At 45.3% G+C, this 19,091-nt stretch overlaps 1 protein-coding gene across 1 annotated transcript in view; it reads right to left on the bottom strand.

The window, feature by feature from the left end:
* Positions 1–2,094: 2,094 nt before the first annotated feature.
* SLC7A5 (solute carrier family 7 member 5) overlaps positions 2,095–19,091 on the bottom strand; it is a 67,018-nt gene continuing 50,021 nt past the window's right edge. Inside the window, 6 exon segments of the mRNA XM_001508884.4 lie at positions 2,095–5,338; positions 8,529–8,706; positions 12,306–12,455; positions 13,708–13,804; positions 14,380–14,483; positions 17,573–17,696. Of these exon segments, the coding sequence (XP_001508934.2) occupies positions 5,283–5,338; positions 8,529–8,706; positions 12,306–12,455; positions 13,708–13,804; positions 14,380–14,483; positions 17,573–17,696 (709 nt within the window). The 3' untranslated portion in view covers positions 2,095–5,282.

Genomic DNA, 19,091 nt, shown 5'->3' with positions numbered 1-19,091 from the left:
GCCGCGGGCTCTATTTGTACTGTGAACCCTGCCATCTTCCTCCAGCATCCACGACAGGAGAGGGCTGGCCAAGGAAGAGCCCTTCTAGATCCTGCTCTCTCAGGATGAGAAGCGGAATGGTGGCAGTGGGCTTGGGTAAAACGGAACTGAACACCAAGAAAAGCGGGAAACATTCTTGAAGAAACAAAATACACTTTTGTGAAAAAGACGAGAGAAGACAAGAAGCGGTAGTGGTAGTTAAAATGCAGATTCCTTTGCTGAAAAGAGCCTGGGGTGGCAGGGTGGGGAGCGGGGAAAGAGGACCCGAACCATCTGAAAGTAACATTTGTTAGCCATTAACAAAAGGAGAATGAAGAAGATACACTGCATCAAAACGAGTCAATTATAAAGCAAAAGGATTATTAATCAAGTTACTTTTCACTGATGATACAGTGGTTGAAGTCAACCTTAGGGTAGCTAATGCACATGGGAATGCAAATATCATAGTAAACAGCATTTAAAAAATATTACAACTAAACAGATTTACCTCTCAAGATAAATACAAAAGTCTCCTACAGCATCCTCAATTAGTAAACCATTAGAAAAAAGCAATAAAGTTCAACAAAAGGCCTAGTAGTTATACTTATGTTGATTTAATTTATCTCAGTAAAATAAAAAATACACAAAAACACCTTAAAAAGACCCTAAAGAGCCAACCACCCACCCACCCTGTTGTCTCCCCAGAGTCCAGAGTTGGCCAGTATGTCCCTCAGCAGTGTGTGGAGTCCAACGCCATACTCTGGGAGAGAACATTTTATAAAAGAAAAGCAATGATTGTGGTTTCTGTTAAGCATTTAGTATTGTGCCAAGCACTGGTACTAAGTGCTGGGGCAGATACAAGATAACCAGGTCCCATATGGGGCTCACAGTCTAGAAGAAGGAGAACAGGAACTGAATCCCCATTTTGCAGATGAGGTAACTGAGGCACAGAGAAGTTAAGTGACTTACCCAAAGTCACACAGCAGGCAAGTGGCAGAGCTGGAATTAGAATCCAGATTGTCTGACTCCCGGGACCGTGCTCTTCCCACTAGGCCACGTTGCTTCCTGACTAGGCCACACTACGTGAGATACCTTGGGATCTGCCCCAGGATCTCATGGGTCTTTTAATAAACTATTTCAAGGAATAAGACCTCCCCCAGTCCCTAGCTGAGGTAGGGTAGGAGGGGGCAGGGGCATCCAACTGTGAGAAGGGAGCTCCTGGGGAGGAAACTGGAGAAGAGCTTCTCGGTCAGAGCCCTGAAACAGCACCAGAGGGGTGAGGGCAGGCACAGAGAGATTCTCATTCATTTCATCTCCAGCTTGATCCCCGAGACATAGCCTTGTCCCACACGCACCGAGGGAGAAATGGGACTGAATTCATTCTGGAAGCCCCCTCTGACTTCAAATTCAACACACAGTAGTTTGTCCAAAAATGACACCCTTTAGTACTTTGGTCTGACCCTAAGTCACCCTCACTATCGATTTTTCAAGACTGAGTTTCAATAGCTTCAAGGTGTTTGATTTGTTTACCAATTGAAAGACACCACCACCAATGGCCATTTGACTTCACCTTGGACTAATGCTACCAGAAAGCAGCTTTCATAATTTCTACTTCTAAAAGAGACCCCCTACCAATGGATGCAGTTTCTTAGCAATAGATAGGAAATTAGAATGGTTCCACGAAGAAGTAGCATCACGTTTAACTACGACCTGTTTCTCTGGCCAAGTGCTCCAAGACAAACATTTAAGTTTCGTGGCTTCTCACAAATGCATTTGGGGCCCATATCATAGAACTTCGACAACACGTTTCACCACCATTCCCGGGTCACAGTTGGCTCTGGGCGTTCTTGCCAACTTCACGCCAGCAGGATGACGTTTCACCCGTTCCACCAGAGCCAGTGGTCCACTTGTAAGGACACTGTTCAGACGGTGGCCAAATGACCTATCCCTGAAGGATCTGGGCCAAGTGGCAGGGGACTCTTAGATCAGCAATTAAGATACAGAGAGAAATAAGAGAAAAGAAAGATCGGGCCCAGTTAGACCTGGAGAAGAGTGGCCCATCCAGAGAGGCAGTGAAAAAGTTGAACACATTTTTTTTAATCACCCCCCTCTGTTTTCACACAAGTTTTAGTAACCAGTTGCACTAGATTCACTTCGATAAACAATGTCGGGACTTATTATGTTCACACAAGAGGGAGGGAATTTTCTAAAGTATATCCTTTCATATCCCACAGTAAAGGCAAGATATAACATTATAGTAACACCAGGGAAAGATGGATCGCTTGCATCATCCTTACAAATTCATTCATTCTTTTCCTACAGAAAGAGGCTGGCTCCAATGAGTATTTTCCTTACAGCCTCATAGTAGGGTCAAACGGAGCAAAAAAGGAAACTGATACACGGAGTTTGGAACAGAACCATAGGGTTCCTCGGCCTTTAGCAGTTGAGAGCCCCTTGGCTTTAAATAAATAGTGACATTGTCTCCCTGCGTTGCACACATCAGAGTCTGCAAATTAAATCATGTGCTTCCTGATCGGGGGATTACTTTGAACAAAATTGCCTCCCCGTGGATTCCTACACCAAAATCATAATCTCACACTTGGAGATGATGCTTAATTGTGCTAATTTTATGCTACATGCTCCAACTTCACCAGAGATGTGGCTTGGACTTTACATGTGTTCTGCAGAAAAGAAATCTACAATTAAAACAGGAAAGAGGTAGAAAATGGGCCACGGTGCCACATGAGAGTCATATGAAAAAAACTGACTAGAACTTGGAATTGGTGTCAAAGTGGCCATTTAGAGGACACGCAGTCCCAAGTTGGTTTGATGTTAGTGCATCTAGATGACACAGTCTATGAGAGTGGAGCCTTCTTCTCTGGAGGCAACTCATACCAGTATTGTTTTTCTGAAACCCACTGATCCCTGGTCCCACCTTCATACTGTTGGCTAAGAAAACTAGTGGACAGTAAGGTAGGAATGAGAGAGTATTAATGTCATACAACTTTGGTAAACTCCAGACTCTATTTTCCTGGGGGATCTTTATCCACTTGGTCTAGCTGACCATTTGAACTGTATCTCTTTCCTTATTTCCGAACATTCTCTCCAAATTCTGCTTTCCATCACCATTCCCGATGCCACAGACCAAGTCATTTCAGAACAGTGGCAAATCACCAGCTTCCTCCCAACTAAGGAAGCAGGAAAGGGAGCCTAAATGGCCTGAAATCTAAAGGGATGCATTCTCCTCCCACTGGAGTTTTCCATGCTTTTATTTAATTGTGTAAAAAAGAGGGGGCAATCAAGTTGCAGCTAAGGCTTAAAAGAGCCTACTAAAGATACTAAAGATTTAAGTTCCTTCTATGTAAAGCGACAGATTCCTTCCATTCCTGGCCATTCCTAATTCAATGTGTAGAACAGGGTGATGGAACAGTATATGCATGTAGGTATTTACACTCGAGGGGTCCAAGTGAAATCTCTTTCCCTACAGGAAGCCTGAGAAGGCACCTAGTTTGGGGGGAGAGTACCAAACCTTCTTAACAGGCATCTAAATGCAACTCCAGGGACTGGTACTCCTTGAAAGAGAGCATGAAGCTGAGCAGAGAATGTCACCCTCACCTACTTACTCAGTGCCATCTGGGTGCATGGGGCATAGCCATTCTCCTGCAAGAAGTGGTAAAATGGAGCACACAAACTGTTCTCCCACCTAGACTTCGCTTCCAAGTTTCACCATTGCAACCCACAGCCCGTCTGGGGCACAGCCAACAGACATGATGCTTGCCAATTTCACCTGCATCAGGGGTGGGAAGTTCACAATAGGAAGATTTTACTGACGCTCAAGGGACAGCACACACACGACCCTGCAAGCACCCACGTAAGCATCAACACTTTCGCTTGTTGGTGCCCCAGATCTAAGGATCATCTAAGATTTGGAGCATGTTCAGTGAGAGTCTGCCAGGTGAACTAATGCTGTGCTCTTGACTTGGAAGGTAACAAACCTCTGAAATCAATTCCCTGGAACACGCACAGGTTCAGAGGAATAGCTGGCACGTATACCGGGTGCAGAGGGATCCATGCTCATGCAATCTAGCTCTGTGTGAACAGGAGCACAGGTCTGGAACAACTGGCTGTCTGAGGGGTGAACCAAGGTAATACAGAAGACATCTTCAGTGGTTCCTCAGAGAACTCTTTGGATCTCACCACCTCAACCCATTTTCCCATTTCCCATTTTCCTTTCGCTCCTGGGATGCTGGCCAAGGAGCTCCTAGGGTAGACCATGGATCTGTCTAGCAAACAACTTTTGTAGTTAACAGCTATTAGGTCCTGCAAGAATTTCTATTTGGGAGGTTGTGGCTTACTCAATTATTGCCTTTTTTTTTTACAGAGTCGACAAAGGAGAGGGAATTATCTATGTCATCAAGACAACAAACATAAATCCAGTGGATTACAGTTTAACTAGCATCACTATGTTTATGTCAATAACCCCCCCACCCCAAAAAAAGAAAATATCACTGCTGGGTGACAGACATGGGGATGTCAAACACAGTCAAAAATCAGTGCAAGTCCACATTTAAAACTAGGATTGTCTCTAGTCTCAGTAGTTTCATCCACTTGTGCCCAGAAGTGTTTGGTCTAAGGAAGATTCCCTTCCCTGCAGCTTGTAACAGTAATATCGGCAGCACTGGGTTGCATTAGAAAAAAGAATGGGACAGAGGAGTGTTGTGTCACTTGGTGATGGGGGCGGTGGGAAAGGGAGGGTTGGTTCCTTCCAGAGCACATGTGTACTATTGGCAACACTGGAAAAAAAATGTTTTCTCTCTCCACCCCACCCCTTCCAAAAAATAATTCACATCAGTGGCATCCACTAGTCCTAATTTAAAAAAACAACAACATAAAAATAAAACAAAACTGGGTGGGTGGGGAGGGAGAAAACACCCACCCAATAAAATGAAGTCCAGCCATCAAACACAGAGTCTTATCCCTAATAATCTGTGATGATTTTTCGCATGGCTCTGGAGGCCCATCGGAGGTATCTAGTGGAAATGATTCCTGGACTAAATTCGTACCATGAGTTCTTCAGAGCACCACTCAGCTGCCTGGTTGGGGAGAGGGAGAGAGAAGAAGAAGGAGGCCTCAAAGGGGTGGATAGCTGTCACCCAGGTGACTGGATGGTGACATTGATTTGACAAGGGAGTGGAAATTTGTTTTTTAGACTTTCAAAATAATAATTGTGCATTTTCTCTCCCTCGGTGTCTCTTCTCTTCTGCTTATGATTCCTGTGGGACTACTTCCATGAGCTTCTGGCACAGGACTGTTATAGAAACTGTTGGGGAGGAAACAGAAACAGGGTTATTCAGAGGGAGCTATGTCAATAGTAGTTTCAACACAATCCCAACCCCTTTCTATTTTCCTCTTTAAGGTTCCCCCAAACCTGATTTCATCAAGTAGGCTGACCTAAGCCGTTCAAACTCTTCAGAGCCAAATCAAACCTGTGGTTCAACTCTTACCCTTGGTTCCATTAACAGAGATTCTCAACTAGCTCACTGAGTGACCAAGGTAAGAATTTAGGAATAATGATGATGGTATTTGTTGAGCATTTATTATGTGTCAAGCATTGTCCTAAGCCCCGGGAGAGATATAAGATCATCCGGTTGGACCACCGTCCCTGTCCCACATGGGGTTCACAGTCTCAATCCCCATTTCACAGTTAAGGTAACTGAGGCAGAGAGAAGTTAAGTAACTTGCCCAAGGTCACATAGCAGATAAGTGGCAAAACTGGGATTAGAACCCACAACCTTCTGACTCCCAGGCCCGTGCTCTTATCCACTAGGCCATGCTGTTTCCTAAGACACGGGGCAAAAACAAAAAACAAAAACAAAAACAAAAGCACACAGTCAGAAGGATTTTCCACAGGCCAATTCATCCGTTAAATACATCTGGATCACCATCTGGATATACAGAAAGAGGTGGCAAGCATGCCAAATAACTTTGTGGCAACTCCGTTTATTCCTCAGATGTAATGATAATCCATGGTTCCTTTTAGTTAAATTTGGAAGAACCGAGAGGCATAAGCATCAGCTCAGTCCACCTAGGTGGAGGCATATGCACTAATCCATATGCTAAGCCTGCATGTGCACATTAGCCAGATAATTTCAAGTGGGCTTATCTGAACTATCCAGATAATTGGTTTGATATCCACATATGTTTTAACTTCACATGTGGGTATATACTAATGAACATATATTTTCCATTAAGAAATCACCCACCAGTCATTCTCTTCCCAAAACTCTGAATGCAGTAGCTCTGTTTGGGTTCTTTGCACCTGAAATAAAGTGGGCAGAAGCTATTCCTAGGGATCCTGCTGGCACATGGACTGAAAGGCTCAATCTACTCAAATGATTTATGAGGAACACATCTGGCATGGGAGCCTGAGGAAAAAGCTTCTGATTAAAATCAGAGAATTTTGCAAAAGTTTTTCTGAAATGTTGTCAAATACTTGTGGTTTAAAAGCTCATGACTATGATTTTGATTGATACGGTGATTGTAACTTGGCCCATGTGTAACTGACTTTTCCAAGATCCCAGACTGACACATAAGGAAAAAGACAAAAACAAGTCCCAAGACCTTGTTTTTAAAAGTGCATTTTTCCTGAACCATATCGTTGCATTTTATGAGCAACGTTCCTTTTTCTCCAGTTTTTACGTCTGATTGTTATGTTAAGATGGAGGTAGGCTGTGGAATTAGAAATTCAGAGCAATGCTGCTCAAATTCCCTGAATCACTTGTTCGGGCAGAGAGCTCAACTGGGGCCAATCAGAGTTCTCACTCCTTAAAATCCTTGGGTCAAATACTCAAAGTTGAGACACATCAGAAAAATTGAGAAGAAGCCTCGGGAGTCAAAAGGTCATGGGTTCTAATCTAGAAGCAGCATGGCTTAGTGGAAAGAGCCCGGGCTTGGAAGTCAGAGGTTGTGGGTTCAAATCCCATCTCTGCCACTTGTCAGCTGTGTGACTTTGGCCCAGTCACTTAACTTCTCTGTGCCTCAGTTACCTCATCTGTAAAATGGGGATTAAGACCATGAGCCCCAAGTGGGACAACCCGATAACCTTGTATCTACCCCAGAGCTTAGAACAGTGCTTGGCACATAGTAAGCACTTAACAAATACCATCATTATTATTATCATTATTAATCCCGGCTCCACCGCTTGTCTTTGGTGTGACTTTGGGCCACTCACATCACTTCTCTGGGCCTCAGTTACCTCATCTGTAAAATGGGGATTGCGACTGTTAGCCCACATGTGGCAGAGACTGTGTCTTGATTGTATCCACTTGAGTTCCTTGTATCCACCCCAGTGCCTGCCACATGGTAAGCGCTTAACAAATATTATTATTTTTAAATTAATTAAAGGTTAGTAATCAAAATCTGGGCATCTTTTATCCCCTACCTAAAAGGTCCCTACGGAGCCTCCCTCCTCATCCTACCGCATGCTCCCGAGTTATCTCAAGCCCCTCATGGGCTTGATTAATTTGACACTTTAAAGCACCTGGGGTTGTCACTCTATACTGTCCCTGTGGGAAGAAGTCTAAAATATTCCTCCCTTCACACCACTTGACAAAGATGCTGCCAGGAGCCCTTCGGGGACTGGGCACACTTGCCCAAATCGATGGGCAGGAAGCCCTGGAGGTTTATCTGTTTGGAAGTGGTAACTGTTCCAGGGTTTGTCTTGGTAGGTGTCCCAGAGGCAACATTAAAATCATTACTGGTTTCTTGTACAAAATGCAAGTGTTTCCTTCCTAACCTATAGCCAAAGGAAAGGCAGTCCACACCAACCCATCAGCCACCTCTAGGACTTCAAAACCTTATATCTTACCTCTGCACCTATGTACATACGTATGATCGGGAATACAGTCGATCTATTCTATTTACCCCATCTGTCTCCCCAGTAAGACTGCAAGCTCCTTGTGGACATTGTTATTCTGTTATGTTGTATTCTCCCAAATGCTTGGTACAGCGTCCGGCACACGGTAAGAACCCAATGAACATGACTGACCGATGCGGCAGGGAACGTCTCATACTTCTGTTGGCCTTTTCCAAGTGTTTAGAACAGTGGATTCCTCGCAGTGTATTCTCAAAACATATCCTTACTCACTACTAACAGTACTATTTGGGAGCCTGCATTAAAAGACACCCAGTGTATTCTAGTATAACAAGGTCCAACCTCACTCTGGAGTGGACACTGCTCCTGGTCTGCTGTGCCTTTAATCCTAGTAGGGCTTGCCTGTGGTGGGCTGGTTAAGAAGGAGCTGTCGCAAGGGGTAGTGACTGCACTTTTGGGAATTCAAGCCTCTTCCCACTGACCCGTTCACTTCTATGGTCTGGCCTGAATCCATTCATGAAAAACGGGGAACAGCGGGAAGTCAGAATAATCGCCCGTCCCTGCTTTAGGTGAAAGGGGATATCTTGCTCAAATTATTTCTCCCTCGGAAAATGGGCAGCCTGGGAAGAGTACTTACAGATGCCTTGGAGGAGCCACTTGGGCTTGTTTTTCCACCAAACCCCGAAGAAGTAGATAGGGATCCCACTGAGGATGATGACAAAACCAATGGCACATTCCACTGGAGTTTTCCAGAAGGAAACTGCTATCAGGAACAGGCAGGCCAGAATGAAGAAGATGGGTAAGATGAGATTTACCTAGAGACAGGGAATTAAGAAACACAGACATTCACTTGGGGGGAAAAAAAAGTGAAGAAGAGTTCGAGCATGGATCAAGAGGGAGTTGGGACCACCCCTCCTTTCCTACCACTCTTCAGTTCTAGGCTTCACGGTGGTCCCTCAAGCATAAATTCCCATCATGCTTAGAAAGAGGCAGGAGGGGAGGATTCCTGCTATTCATTTTCTTGGAGGCCAGAAAACAAGGACATGTTAACCCAGGGCATCCTTGACTAGGCTCTGGCAGGGAAACGACAACTGGACAACTGGAGCCGGTTTAAGGGCTAGAAAACAGGATTGTATTGCCCACCCTTCCTCTACCTGGCCCTAGGTCTGATAAGCAAGCCACTTATCCACCTATTGATCCATCACCCTAGAGTTCTGCAAGGACTAAGGAATCAATCTGGAAACCTTTCCTCAGACTGTAAGTCTGATTTGAAATCATTCAATCCTATGCTCAGGAAAGAGCTTTCCTGCCTCTGTCTATGGTGTTGGCCTTGAACTCTCAGTCCTAGCGAATCACTGGGACAAATAAGCATGGGTCCCGGAAGGCTCAGAGGATACACAGAAATGCTTGTAAAATGCCCGCTGAACTTTGCTGTAAGGCACCTTGCGAGTCCCTATATGTCAAGCTCCAAACACAGATAGGGTTTTATGTACCTGCCCCAAGCAGGATTCTGGTTATATCCTGGATTTGGTCAGGCAGTGATTTACCTGGTCCATGGGGTGATCATTTCTCCCTCAATGTACCAGTTTAAGACTGCAGTTTGAGTGGGGGCCTCAACCCAAAAATTCCTCAAACACTGAAAAATGGCTCCAGGGTAGCTCACAGACCACCCAGAAATGCCCCGTATTCTGTGCAACTGGGACATAACAGGGCTGAAGGGAAAGAGAGCTCCCAGGGTTTTCAGTTTCTCAAAGCTAGACACCCTAATTGGAGTATTTATGGATGGCAGAGGGAATGCAAGGCAGGAATGGGAGCCCACTATACTAGTATCTGGGTCAAAGGGAAAAAACATCCCTCCCACCACAGGTTGTGGCTAATTCCCAGCAAGTGAAGCCACAAGCAAAACCCGACACTTTAGGTGGGACGGGAGGAGTGACTGTGGACGAGGGACAAAATAGATCTAAATAAACAAGCAAACACACACCGATGACGCACCAAATGTTGGCCAATAGATCAAAAGCCGAAGCAAAAAAACTCCCTTGCTCAATTTGGATGGTTCTTTTTTGGGTTTGCCTCTTAACAAGACACCACCTCCGATCTGAGTTCATCATGTTAACCTTACTTGGTTTCACACTGCACCGTGCCAAAGACAGTTCGGCTCGCACGTCTTCAGGAATCGTGTTCACAGCCCCCTTCCTCTTTCTCTGGAGGCCTCGAACAATGGGATAGATTCTTAGCTGCCGAGCATGGACCAGGTGGGACGATGCCAGAAGTGGACAAGATGACCTCTCATGGTCCCTTCTTGTCCCGTGAGCTATCACTTCCCCCGACCTTCACCTGAGGGGCGGTTGGCTGCACTGGCCACGGTGATGGTGTTGTGCCGGCTAGGACAACTCCTAACCACCATGTCCATGGGAGGCAGCGAGGCCTAGAAGAAGAAGCATGGGTCTGGGAGTCAGAGAACCTAGGTTCTAATCCCGGCTCTGCCACTTATCTGCCACGTGACCTTGGGCAAGTCACTTAACTTCTCTGTGCCTCAGTTACCTCATCTGCAAAATGGGGACCCAATACTTGCTCTCTCTACTACTTAGACTATGAGCACTATGTGGTACCTGATTATCTTGAATCTACCCCAGCACTTAGTACAGCGCTTGGCACACTGTAAGCAGTTAAATACCCCAATAAAAGTTAATACAATAAAAATAAGTATAATAATCATGGTATTTGTTAAGCGCTTACTATGCGCCAGGCTCTGTTCTAAGCACCGGGGTAGATACACAGTCATCAGGTTGGACACGGTCTCTGTCCCACATAGGGCTCACAGTCTTAATTCTCATTTTACAGATGAGGGAACTGAGGCACAGAAAAGTTAAGTGACTCGTCTAAGGTCACACAACAGACAAGTGGCAGAGCTGGGATTAGAACCCAAGAGCTTCTGACTTCCAGGCCTGTGACCTTTTCACTAGGCCATGCTACTTCTCTAATTATCATGTCCATTTAGGCCAGTGACTTACAAGTTCTTTTTAAAAAAAGGCCCAAGTAACCCCCTTCCCAGACCATCTCAACCCATAACCAATTTCCTTTTGGGGAACTTGGGTTTGGATTTCCCCTGGAGGTAGAGTTTTTTTAAATAGATGGGTGGGAGGTGAAAGACATAGCTTCAGAGTTTCCACTTCTCTCACTTCAGGTAGTGACAGGATGATACAAAGTTTTCTCATTTCCTCCCCTACCCAGTGGGCCTTAGGCCGAACTAGAGGGAACCCATCCAGGGGTGAGCAGGTTCCTGTTGCCCTCTGGCCCAAGCAAATTCCGGGCCTCTCCCGAGGCTGCCAATTGGAAGGTGGATACCTGCCAATAAGACACTGGGCAGGAACCAGAAACTGGTTTTGGCTGGCACGAATACCAGCTCACTTCTCTCCAAGCTGCTTCTAATATCCAATTTGCACCTTAGCAGGCACCTGTCTCCTCTTGATCCTTCTTCCTTCGCACATTTCCCATCAACATATTGTCCCACGTGGAGAGGGGGTCTTGTCTACCATCTATCCCCTCTGTCCCGAGGCACAAACTCATAAAATGGCCATCTACAGCCTCCAACCTCTCAGAAGGGGGAATCGTGATCTGAGTCAACAGGCTAATACAAGAAGAGAAGCAGCGTGGCTCAGTGGAACGAGCCCGGGCTTGGGAGTCCGAGGTCATGGGTTCGAATCCTGCCTCTGCCACTTGTCAGCTGTGTGACTGTGGGCAAGTCACTTCACTTCTCTGCGCCTCAGTTACCTCATCTGTAAAATGGGGATTAACTGTGAGCCTCACGTGGGACAACCCGATTATCCTGTATCTACCCCAGCGCTTAGAACAGTGCTCTGCACATAGTAAGCACTTAACAAATACAAACATTATTATTATTAATACAAGTTCCCATACAGACTGGCTGAGAGTCAGTAACTTCAGCTCTATAAAAAGGGAGCCCCGAAGGCCTTCTTGAACAAATGCTCAGAAACCTCAAACATGATGAGTTCAGTACTGCTGAGCTCACCCAACGATCCTAGGCATTTCCCTCTTCTTTTAAATGTCAGTTGTTAAGCACTGACTGTTAAGCATGTATTAGCATGGCTCTAAGTTTTGGGGTAGACACATGTTTATCAGGTTGTGCACAGTCCCTGTCCCTCATGGGGCTCACAGTCTAACTAGAAGGGAGGACATGACAGGTACTAAATCCCTATTTTACAAGAGGAAATTGAGGTTCTAAGAAGTGACTTGCCCAAAGTCACACAGCAGAGCCAGGGTTAGAACCCAGGTCCTCTAACATCTAGGCTCATACTCTATCCACTAGGCCATATTGCTTCTTTAATTACACACTGCTCACAACTCCACTGCAGGAAGGGAACAAGAGCTTTGAACTTCTCAATCTTCTCACCTTGATGGGTCTCTCCAATTCTGGTTTCTTAAAACGCAGCCAAATCATGCCAGTGATCGCCAGGGCCACACAGAGCCAGTTGAAGAAGCTGAAGAAGTTGATTACAGAGAAGATGTCATTGGAGAAGGCGTAGAGTAGGGTCATGGCACACTGCAAACCAAAGAAACGCAAGTCAGGCATAAGGTTGGAGGGGGTGGGAAGGCCTTTCAGAGGGGAAAAAAGAGACACTAGGCTTTTGGGAATTTAGATTAATTACACTGGTCTGCTTTGTTTTACGTCGTTTCATTTTTTGGATACACTACAAAGTCAGAGAGGCTGCCACTAATAAAAGGAGAGACTTGGGGAAGGGGCACAGGACAAAAGGGTTGAGGTTTACTCGGTCAAGAAATGTGGGGGAAAACCACTAGGGATATTTTTTTGTATCAGTCCCGGGTGGACAGCCCTATATGGGCAGCATCTTTATCCCTAAACGTATTTCCCTTATTTCACAATGTTTTCTATACTATTGGAATAGCAAACCTGATGCCCAGGAAATTCAACTAATTAACTATTCTGGAACAGTGCATAGCTCAAGGCTGACAAGAAGTAGATGATCATTTCCAGCAATAACAATGAGAAGCTCACGGTAAACAGCAAACTCAATTCACTATTTTCCATCAGCAGAATTCTTCTATTCCATTTGCTGTGCTTTCCCTGGCCCTCCTGCTGGGACATTTTTTAATGCTTCAGGTTTGTGAGCAAGCTTGCAAATGGAAGACTACCTGACAGAAAATGAAGAGCATGGGTCAAAGAGGCAGGAATCAGAGTTCTCGTCCCATCTCGGCTATTGGCCTGCAGTGTGACTTTGGACAAGTTACACCTCTCTATCTCTCTTTCTTAAACTGTAAAGCTCGGAAGGTTAATCCACACCTCAGAGGGATGTTGTGGGGATAAAGTGAGATAACTTATAGGGAAGAGAAGTGAAAGACTCAGCCATAGGCAATTCTCAGTTTTTCAGATAATGATTCTCCAGTTTATGGACCATCCAGGTCTCCCTCTTTTCTTCTTCTTTCTGATGAGCCTCTACAGGTGCGCCTGGAGGAGCGCTAGGGTGAGAGAAGAGAGAAGAGGAGGGAGGAAAGTGAAGAAAAGAAAGTGAGGGAGGGAAAAGCAAGGTGGAAGAGGAGGAGGAGGAGAAAGAAGAGGGGTATGGGGTGAACTGAAAAGGAAACAGGAGAAAGGAGGAATGCAAGATGAAACTAGTCCATTTTAATTGATTGAAGCCGTCTGACTAAATTAAGATTTGTGGTAAATCTGTGGATTTCAATTATCCGAATGCTTCTTGTTACTCATTCCCATGGATTGGGAGTTGGCTTGATGCTTCCTCCAGACACTCAATGTGAATGGGAGGGATGGCACTTACTGTGAATATGAGGGATGGCACCGGTGTAAGGAGTCGAGGATGGATCATGGACAGAACCGAAGGCAGGTGGCCCTCCCGGGATCCCACGAAGAACAACCTGTAGCACAGGAAACTGACAGTCACTCTCCTCACCATATCCAGTGGGTGCCTAGGATCCTGACCAACTTATAGGCATCTATTGTCCACTCGCAAAACACACCCCATACATCCTCCAACACACCAGCTCTAATAGATCTTCTTTGGTCTTGTGGTGGATAAAAGAGCTCTAAGCCTGGCCTTTCTTGAGGTTTGGCAGCTAGGCCTTGATACCAAATCAAACAATCAGTGACACTTATTGAGGACTTATTGTATTCAGAGCACTTTATTAAAGTACTAGAAAAAGTACAGTACATCAGAGTGGGTAAACACATCCTCTGGTCACAAGGAACTTATAGTTTAGAGGGGAAGACAGGCATTAAGATAAGTATATAAATTAGGGATATGTACACTGTGCTGCGGGCTTAGAGGGGCAAGAATATCTAGTGCTTAGAGGGTACAGATCCAAGTGAATGGGTGATGCAGAGGGATGGTTCTGGTCACTAGAATGGTTTTCCTCAAGATAGTGGCTCCCAAACATTGGAGGGTTTGAGGGAGTTTTCAAAGGTGCAGAGTACAGGGGAGCCAGAAATGTACCTAGAAGATGTGAAAAGGGATCCATTGACAGAGCCAAAGCAGGACAATCCCACAAAGACAGGAATGATCCAGGCCATTACTCCTAGATGATAGTTGCCAAAGTCCTAGGAGAAAAACAGAAGGCAATTAGTCTCTTACTCAGTAATCTCTCAAGAGATTTCCCAGTTCCGCAGACAGGTTATTTAGGGTGAGAGAAAGAATAGAATGCAAAACATTGGAGGCCAGGTTTCCATTTCGACTCCTCTGACTGGAAGCCTGATGCCTGACTCCCCATCCCTCTCAAACTGCTCAGTTATTCCATCTATACAATGGGGACAATATTACTTATGAATCAGAGTCACTAAAGCAGATGGCTTCTGTTAAAGTTAAAATGGACACACCATTTCCATTACTATTAGCAGTATTGCTAAGCACAACTAACCTGCCTTCACATGGCCTGAAATTCCCCCCACACTGATAAATCCCCCTAGGTGGAACAATCCATCTCACTTCCACCATCATCCCTGCCAAACTGCAGCTGGCTCTGGAATGAGCGGCGAGGGACACAAGGAAGCAAAGTAAGCACCAAGCCGCAGTCACAGGGAAGAGGTAATAATAACAATAATAATAATAATAATGATGGTATTTAAGTGCTTACTATGTTCTAAGCACTGGGGTAGATACAAGGTTATCAGATTGTCCCACTTGGGGCTCACAGTCTTAATCCCCATTTTACAGATGAAGTCACTGAGGCACAGAGAAGTTTAGTGACTTGCCCACGGTCACACAGCTGACAAGTGGCAGAGCCTGGATTAGAACCCATGACCTCTGACTCCCAGGCCCGTGCTCTTGCCACTAGGCAACGCTGCTTCTCATTGCTGAATTGTACTTTTCAAGGACTTACTGCAGTGCTCTGCACACAGTAAGTGCTCAGTAAATACGATTGAATGAAGCAACTGTTGCTGCTGAGGTTTGGATGATAGAATGTGATCAGCTCGAACGTGAATGGAATGTGAAACTGCTCGAAAGGGCTCTGAGAAGAAGGAAAACTGCTTTTGGCAATACTTAGCCACTGTTTCTATGCCTCCCTGGAAAGTGTGGTCGCTCTGGCAACTATATGCTCTTAACACGTTGGGGCTCTAGTCTGTAAGCACTTTCAAGCTCCTTGTGGGTAGGGAATATGTCTACTACAGTATCCTAGTGGATGCAGAACAGGCCTGGAAATCAGAGGACCTCTATTCTAATTCCAGCTCTGCCCCTTATCATCTGTGTGACCCTGAGCAAAGTCACTTCACTTCTCTGTGCCTCAGTTACCTTATCTATAAGATGGGGATTAAGACTGTGAGCCCCCTGTGGGACCCGGGTTGAGTCCAATCTGATTATCTTGTACCTACCCCAGCGGTTAGTACAGAACCTGCCATAGAGTAAGCACCCAATAAATACAATTGATTGGTTAAAGAAAGAGTGTCTCATACCACACTATTTCAATCATCACCTTCATTTTATTATCTTAGAAAAGTGTCCCCTCAAGGACTTATGCAGGCTCCACCTATTCTGTTTGAGAACCAAACTGAAATAAACAATCTACTCGACCAAGCCAGCGACCCCAAAGAGGCAGTTTTCTCTCTCCTCTCCTCCTCTCCCTAGCTAAATTTAACACAAAAGTATTTGCTACTTGTTCCAGCTCGCACAGGAGATCAAGCGTGCAGTACAATTATAATGCATCTGGATGTGGAGGCAAGTAGGGGAGGGAACAGTCCAACCCTTTTGGAATTACAGCTCTGATCACTGAATCATCATCGTCAAAAAGCACATATAAAAGTTACATTAACCGCAACTCTACTTTCAACGTGGCTCAGTGGAAAGACCCTGGGCTTGGGGGTCAGAGGTCGTGGGTTCTAATCTGCCGTTTGTCAGCTGTGTGACTTTCGGCAAGCCACTTAATTTCTCTGTGCCTCAGTTACCTCATCTGTAAAATGGGGATTAAGACTGTGAGCCCCACATGGGACAACCTGATTACCTTGTCTACCCCAGTGCTTAGAACAGTGCTTGGCACATAGTAAGCACTTAACAAATACCACCATTATTAAATCGGTCCTCAGAGAGAAAAGTGAGCTAGCACTTCTTTCCAGGCCCTTCCTCATTGCATTCATTCAATTCATTCAATTAAATTTATTGAATGCTTACTGCGTGCAAAGCATGGTACTAAGCACTCCAGGATACCCTCTGAACCACAGGGCTGAAGTTCAAAGTTCCTCAAGCCCACTCAAAGAAGGGGTCACTCAGTACCTTATCCCCCTTCTCCCAGCTCAGCATGTGCTCTCCCCTGCCTGTTGCTCATTATATTACACTGCCACCCAGGTGGGCAGAGAAGTACCTAAAAATATGCCAGGGAGGAAAAGGTACATGCCGAGTTAGGAGTACTCTTATGAGCACTTGGTACAGTGTTGAGCACATAATAAGCACTCAACAAATACCGCTGATGATAAGGACGGGCACCAGCAAGGAGAAGAAAATGCTAATAGGAACCAATTATTAAGGGAGTAGCCTGGGCCAGAACCAGCACTGGTTCAACAAGTTATCTGTTGACTTCCCCTATCAACTCTACCCATATCAATTTAAGCTTGAGGGAGGGGTGAGCCAAGAAGATTAAAACATTTAGGAGTTAATTATCATAATTCAGAAGTATCTAGTACTTTCACATTAGAGAAGCCAAACTGCTTTGCAAACCCTTTCTATATTTAAATTACAGCACTCTGGGTTCCAGCCCAAACCTCTCTTGCTGGGAACATGCGTTTGCACAATCTGGCTGAACGGATTGACCTTTTTTTTGTTTTAATGATATTTGTTAAGTGCTTACTATGTGTCCAACACTGTTCTAAATGCTGGGGTAGATGCAGGTTAATTAGGTTGGACACAGTCCCTGACCCGCATGGGGCTCACAATCTAAATAGGAGGGAGAACAGGTATTCCCCTTTTACAGTTGAGGAAACTGAGGCATAGAGAAGTTAAGTGACTTGCCCAAGGTCAGACAGCAAGCATTTGGCAGAGCTGGGATTAGAACCTAGGCCCTTCTGACTCACAGGCCCATGTTCTCTCTACTAGGTTTTTCTACTCCCAAATCATTTGCTGTAGATTCCATCCTTTCGAGACAGTAAACGCAATGAAGGAGGCCTCCTCAGAGAGGATGGGGTCAAGCTTCTCGCTCTCTTACCACCGCCACAGCTTCCGATGTCAGCATTTGCTCCGTGGACAGCGTGGTGAAGTAAGCCAGGTTAGTGAGGACATAGACCAAGGTGACCACAGGCAGCGAAATGATGATGGCCAGAGGCAAGTTTCTGAAATGAACAGGCAGAAGAGGGACACTGTAACACACCAAATCCTGGGGTCTTGTTGTAGTTCTTGAACAGATTACAGAGCCTGAGGTGGCTGCCCTGATGCCCAGCCTTTCTCTTCATGTTTTATCGGGTCAGAGCACTTAGCCCAGGCCTTCCATCGCCACCGGACCATCACCCAATATGCATTTCTCCTCTCTCCTCAGGAAAACATTTAGGAATTTATTCATTCAATCATATTTATTGAACACTTACTGTGTGCAGAGCACTGTACTAAGCGCTTGAATTAAATTCCAAATTGGCCAAATGACATCCTGCAGGTGACCTATGACCTTTTGGTCAGTGGGCTTTAATGTGTAGCACAGGTGTTGCCCACATAAGGAGAGGAGAAGACAGTCTCTTGGGATAAGATTGCCTATTCCCAGCCAAACTGAAGAGCAGCACCGGCTATCAATATCTCTTCCTGGATGAGGGGCAGCTGTCTAGCAATAGTTGGGCAGGCCTGTGGGAAGGGGCTGACTCGCTCCCATCTCTAATGTTCCAAAGCTTTGGGACAGGCCTGAAGGCTAGAATTAATAGACTAAGAAGGGATTGGTTTGCTCAGGGTGACCACTGACGGCACGGGAAACAATCTAAATTTAGACATATCACTCTCGGCTGTGGTCAGCAATCAGCTAGCTGCATCTCCGGACACAGCATCGATTGCCCTTACCAAGGAGAAAACACGCCTGCCTCATTAGCCAGTGGTGAATATTGAACCCAACAGACCAAAACCCAAAATGAGGAAAGCATTCCCCTTTGATAAATAGCTAGAAGAGAGTACAAAATGTTTGTCTCTTTGCCAGTTTAGGCACGGTTCTCTCTGGAGAAGAGAGGATTTGACTTTGGGGATATTTAGTGGTCACTCAAATAGGATTCTTTCATACACTACTGTGATTTCAATATAGAAACGGACTAAAAATATTCACTCCCATTTATATGTCGGTGTAATCTGTAAAAAAACAAAGTAAATCCAGAAACAGCTGTTTTCAAGGGCCACCTCAACCGTAGAAGATTCAGAGGTCCGAGAAATGGAAAAGCAAGCAGAAACCCAGTTGCATGGGGGCAAATGATAGTTGTTTACCTCACCCTAACCAAGTAGGGTTTAACCTGAAAAGCCTTGAGAGTTTATAAATATTATACCCTCTGCACTCAGATCAGAAAATGGCTTTACAACACTTTGCTGGAGAAGAGATCCTTTCCCTTTACCTCTTCCCCAGGGTGCAACACCGGGTCTTTTGGCAAATCCGACCCTTTGGTGCCCTTTGGTGTATGTCACTCTCATTCCCTCCACTTTCCCCCAACCCTGGGACTTGCTTCGTGCCCTTGGCCTGGAGCAGTCCATGCCAATGTGTGTGG

Source organism: Ornithorhynchus anatinus, chromosome 11, assembly GCF_004115215.2.
Source record: "Ornithorhynchus anatinus isolate Pmale09 chromosome 11, mOrnAna1.pri.v4, whole genome shotgun sequence".
Lineage (NCBI taxonomy): Eukaryota > Metazoa > Chordata > Mammalia > Monotremata > Ornithorhynchidae > Ornithorhynchus > Ornithorhynchus anatinus.
The sequence above is the reverse complement of the archived record's forward strand: the minus strand, read 5'-3'. Positions and strand labels throughout refer to the sequence as shown.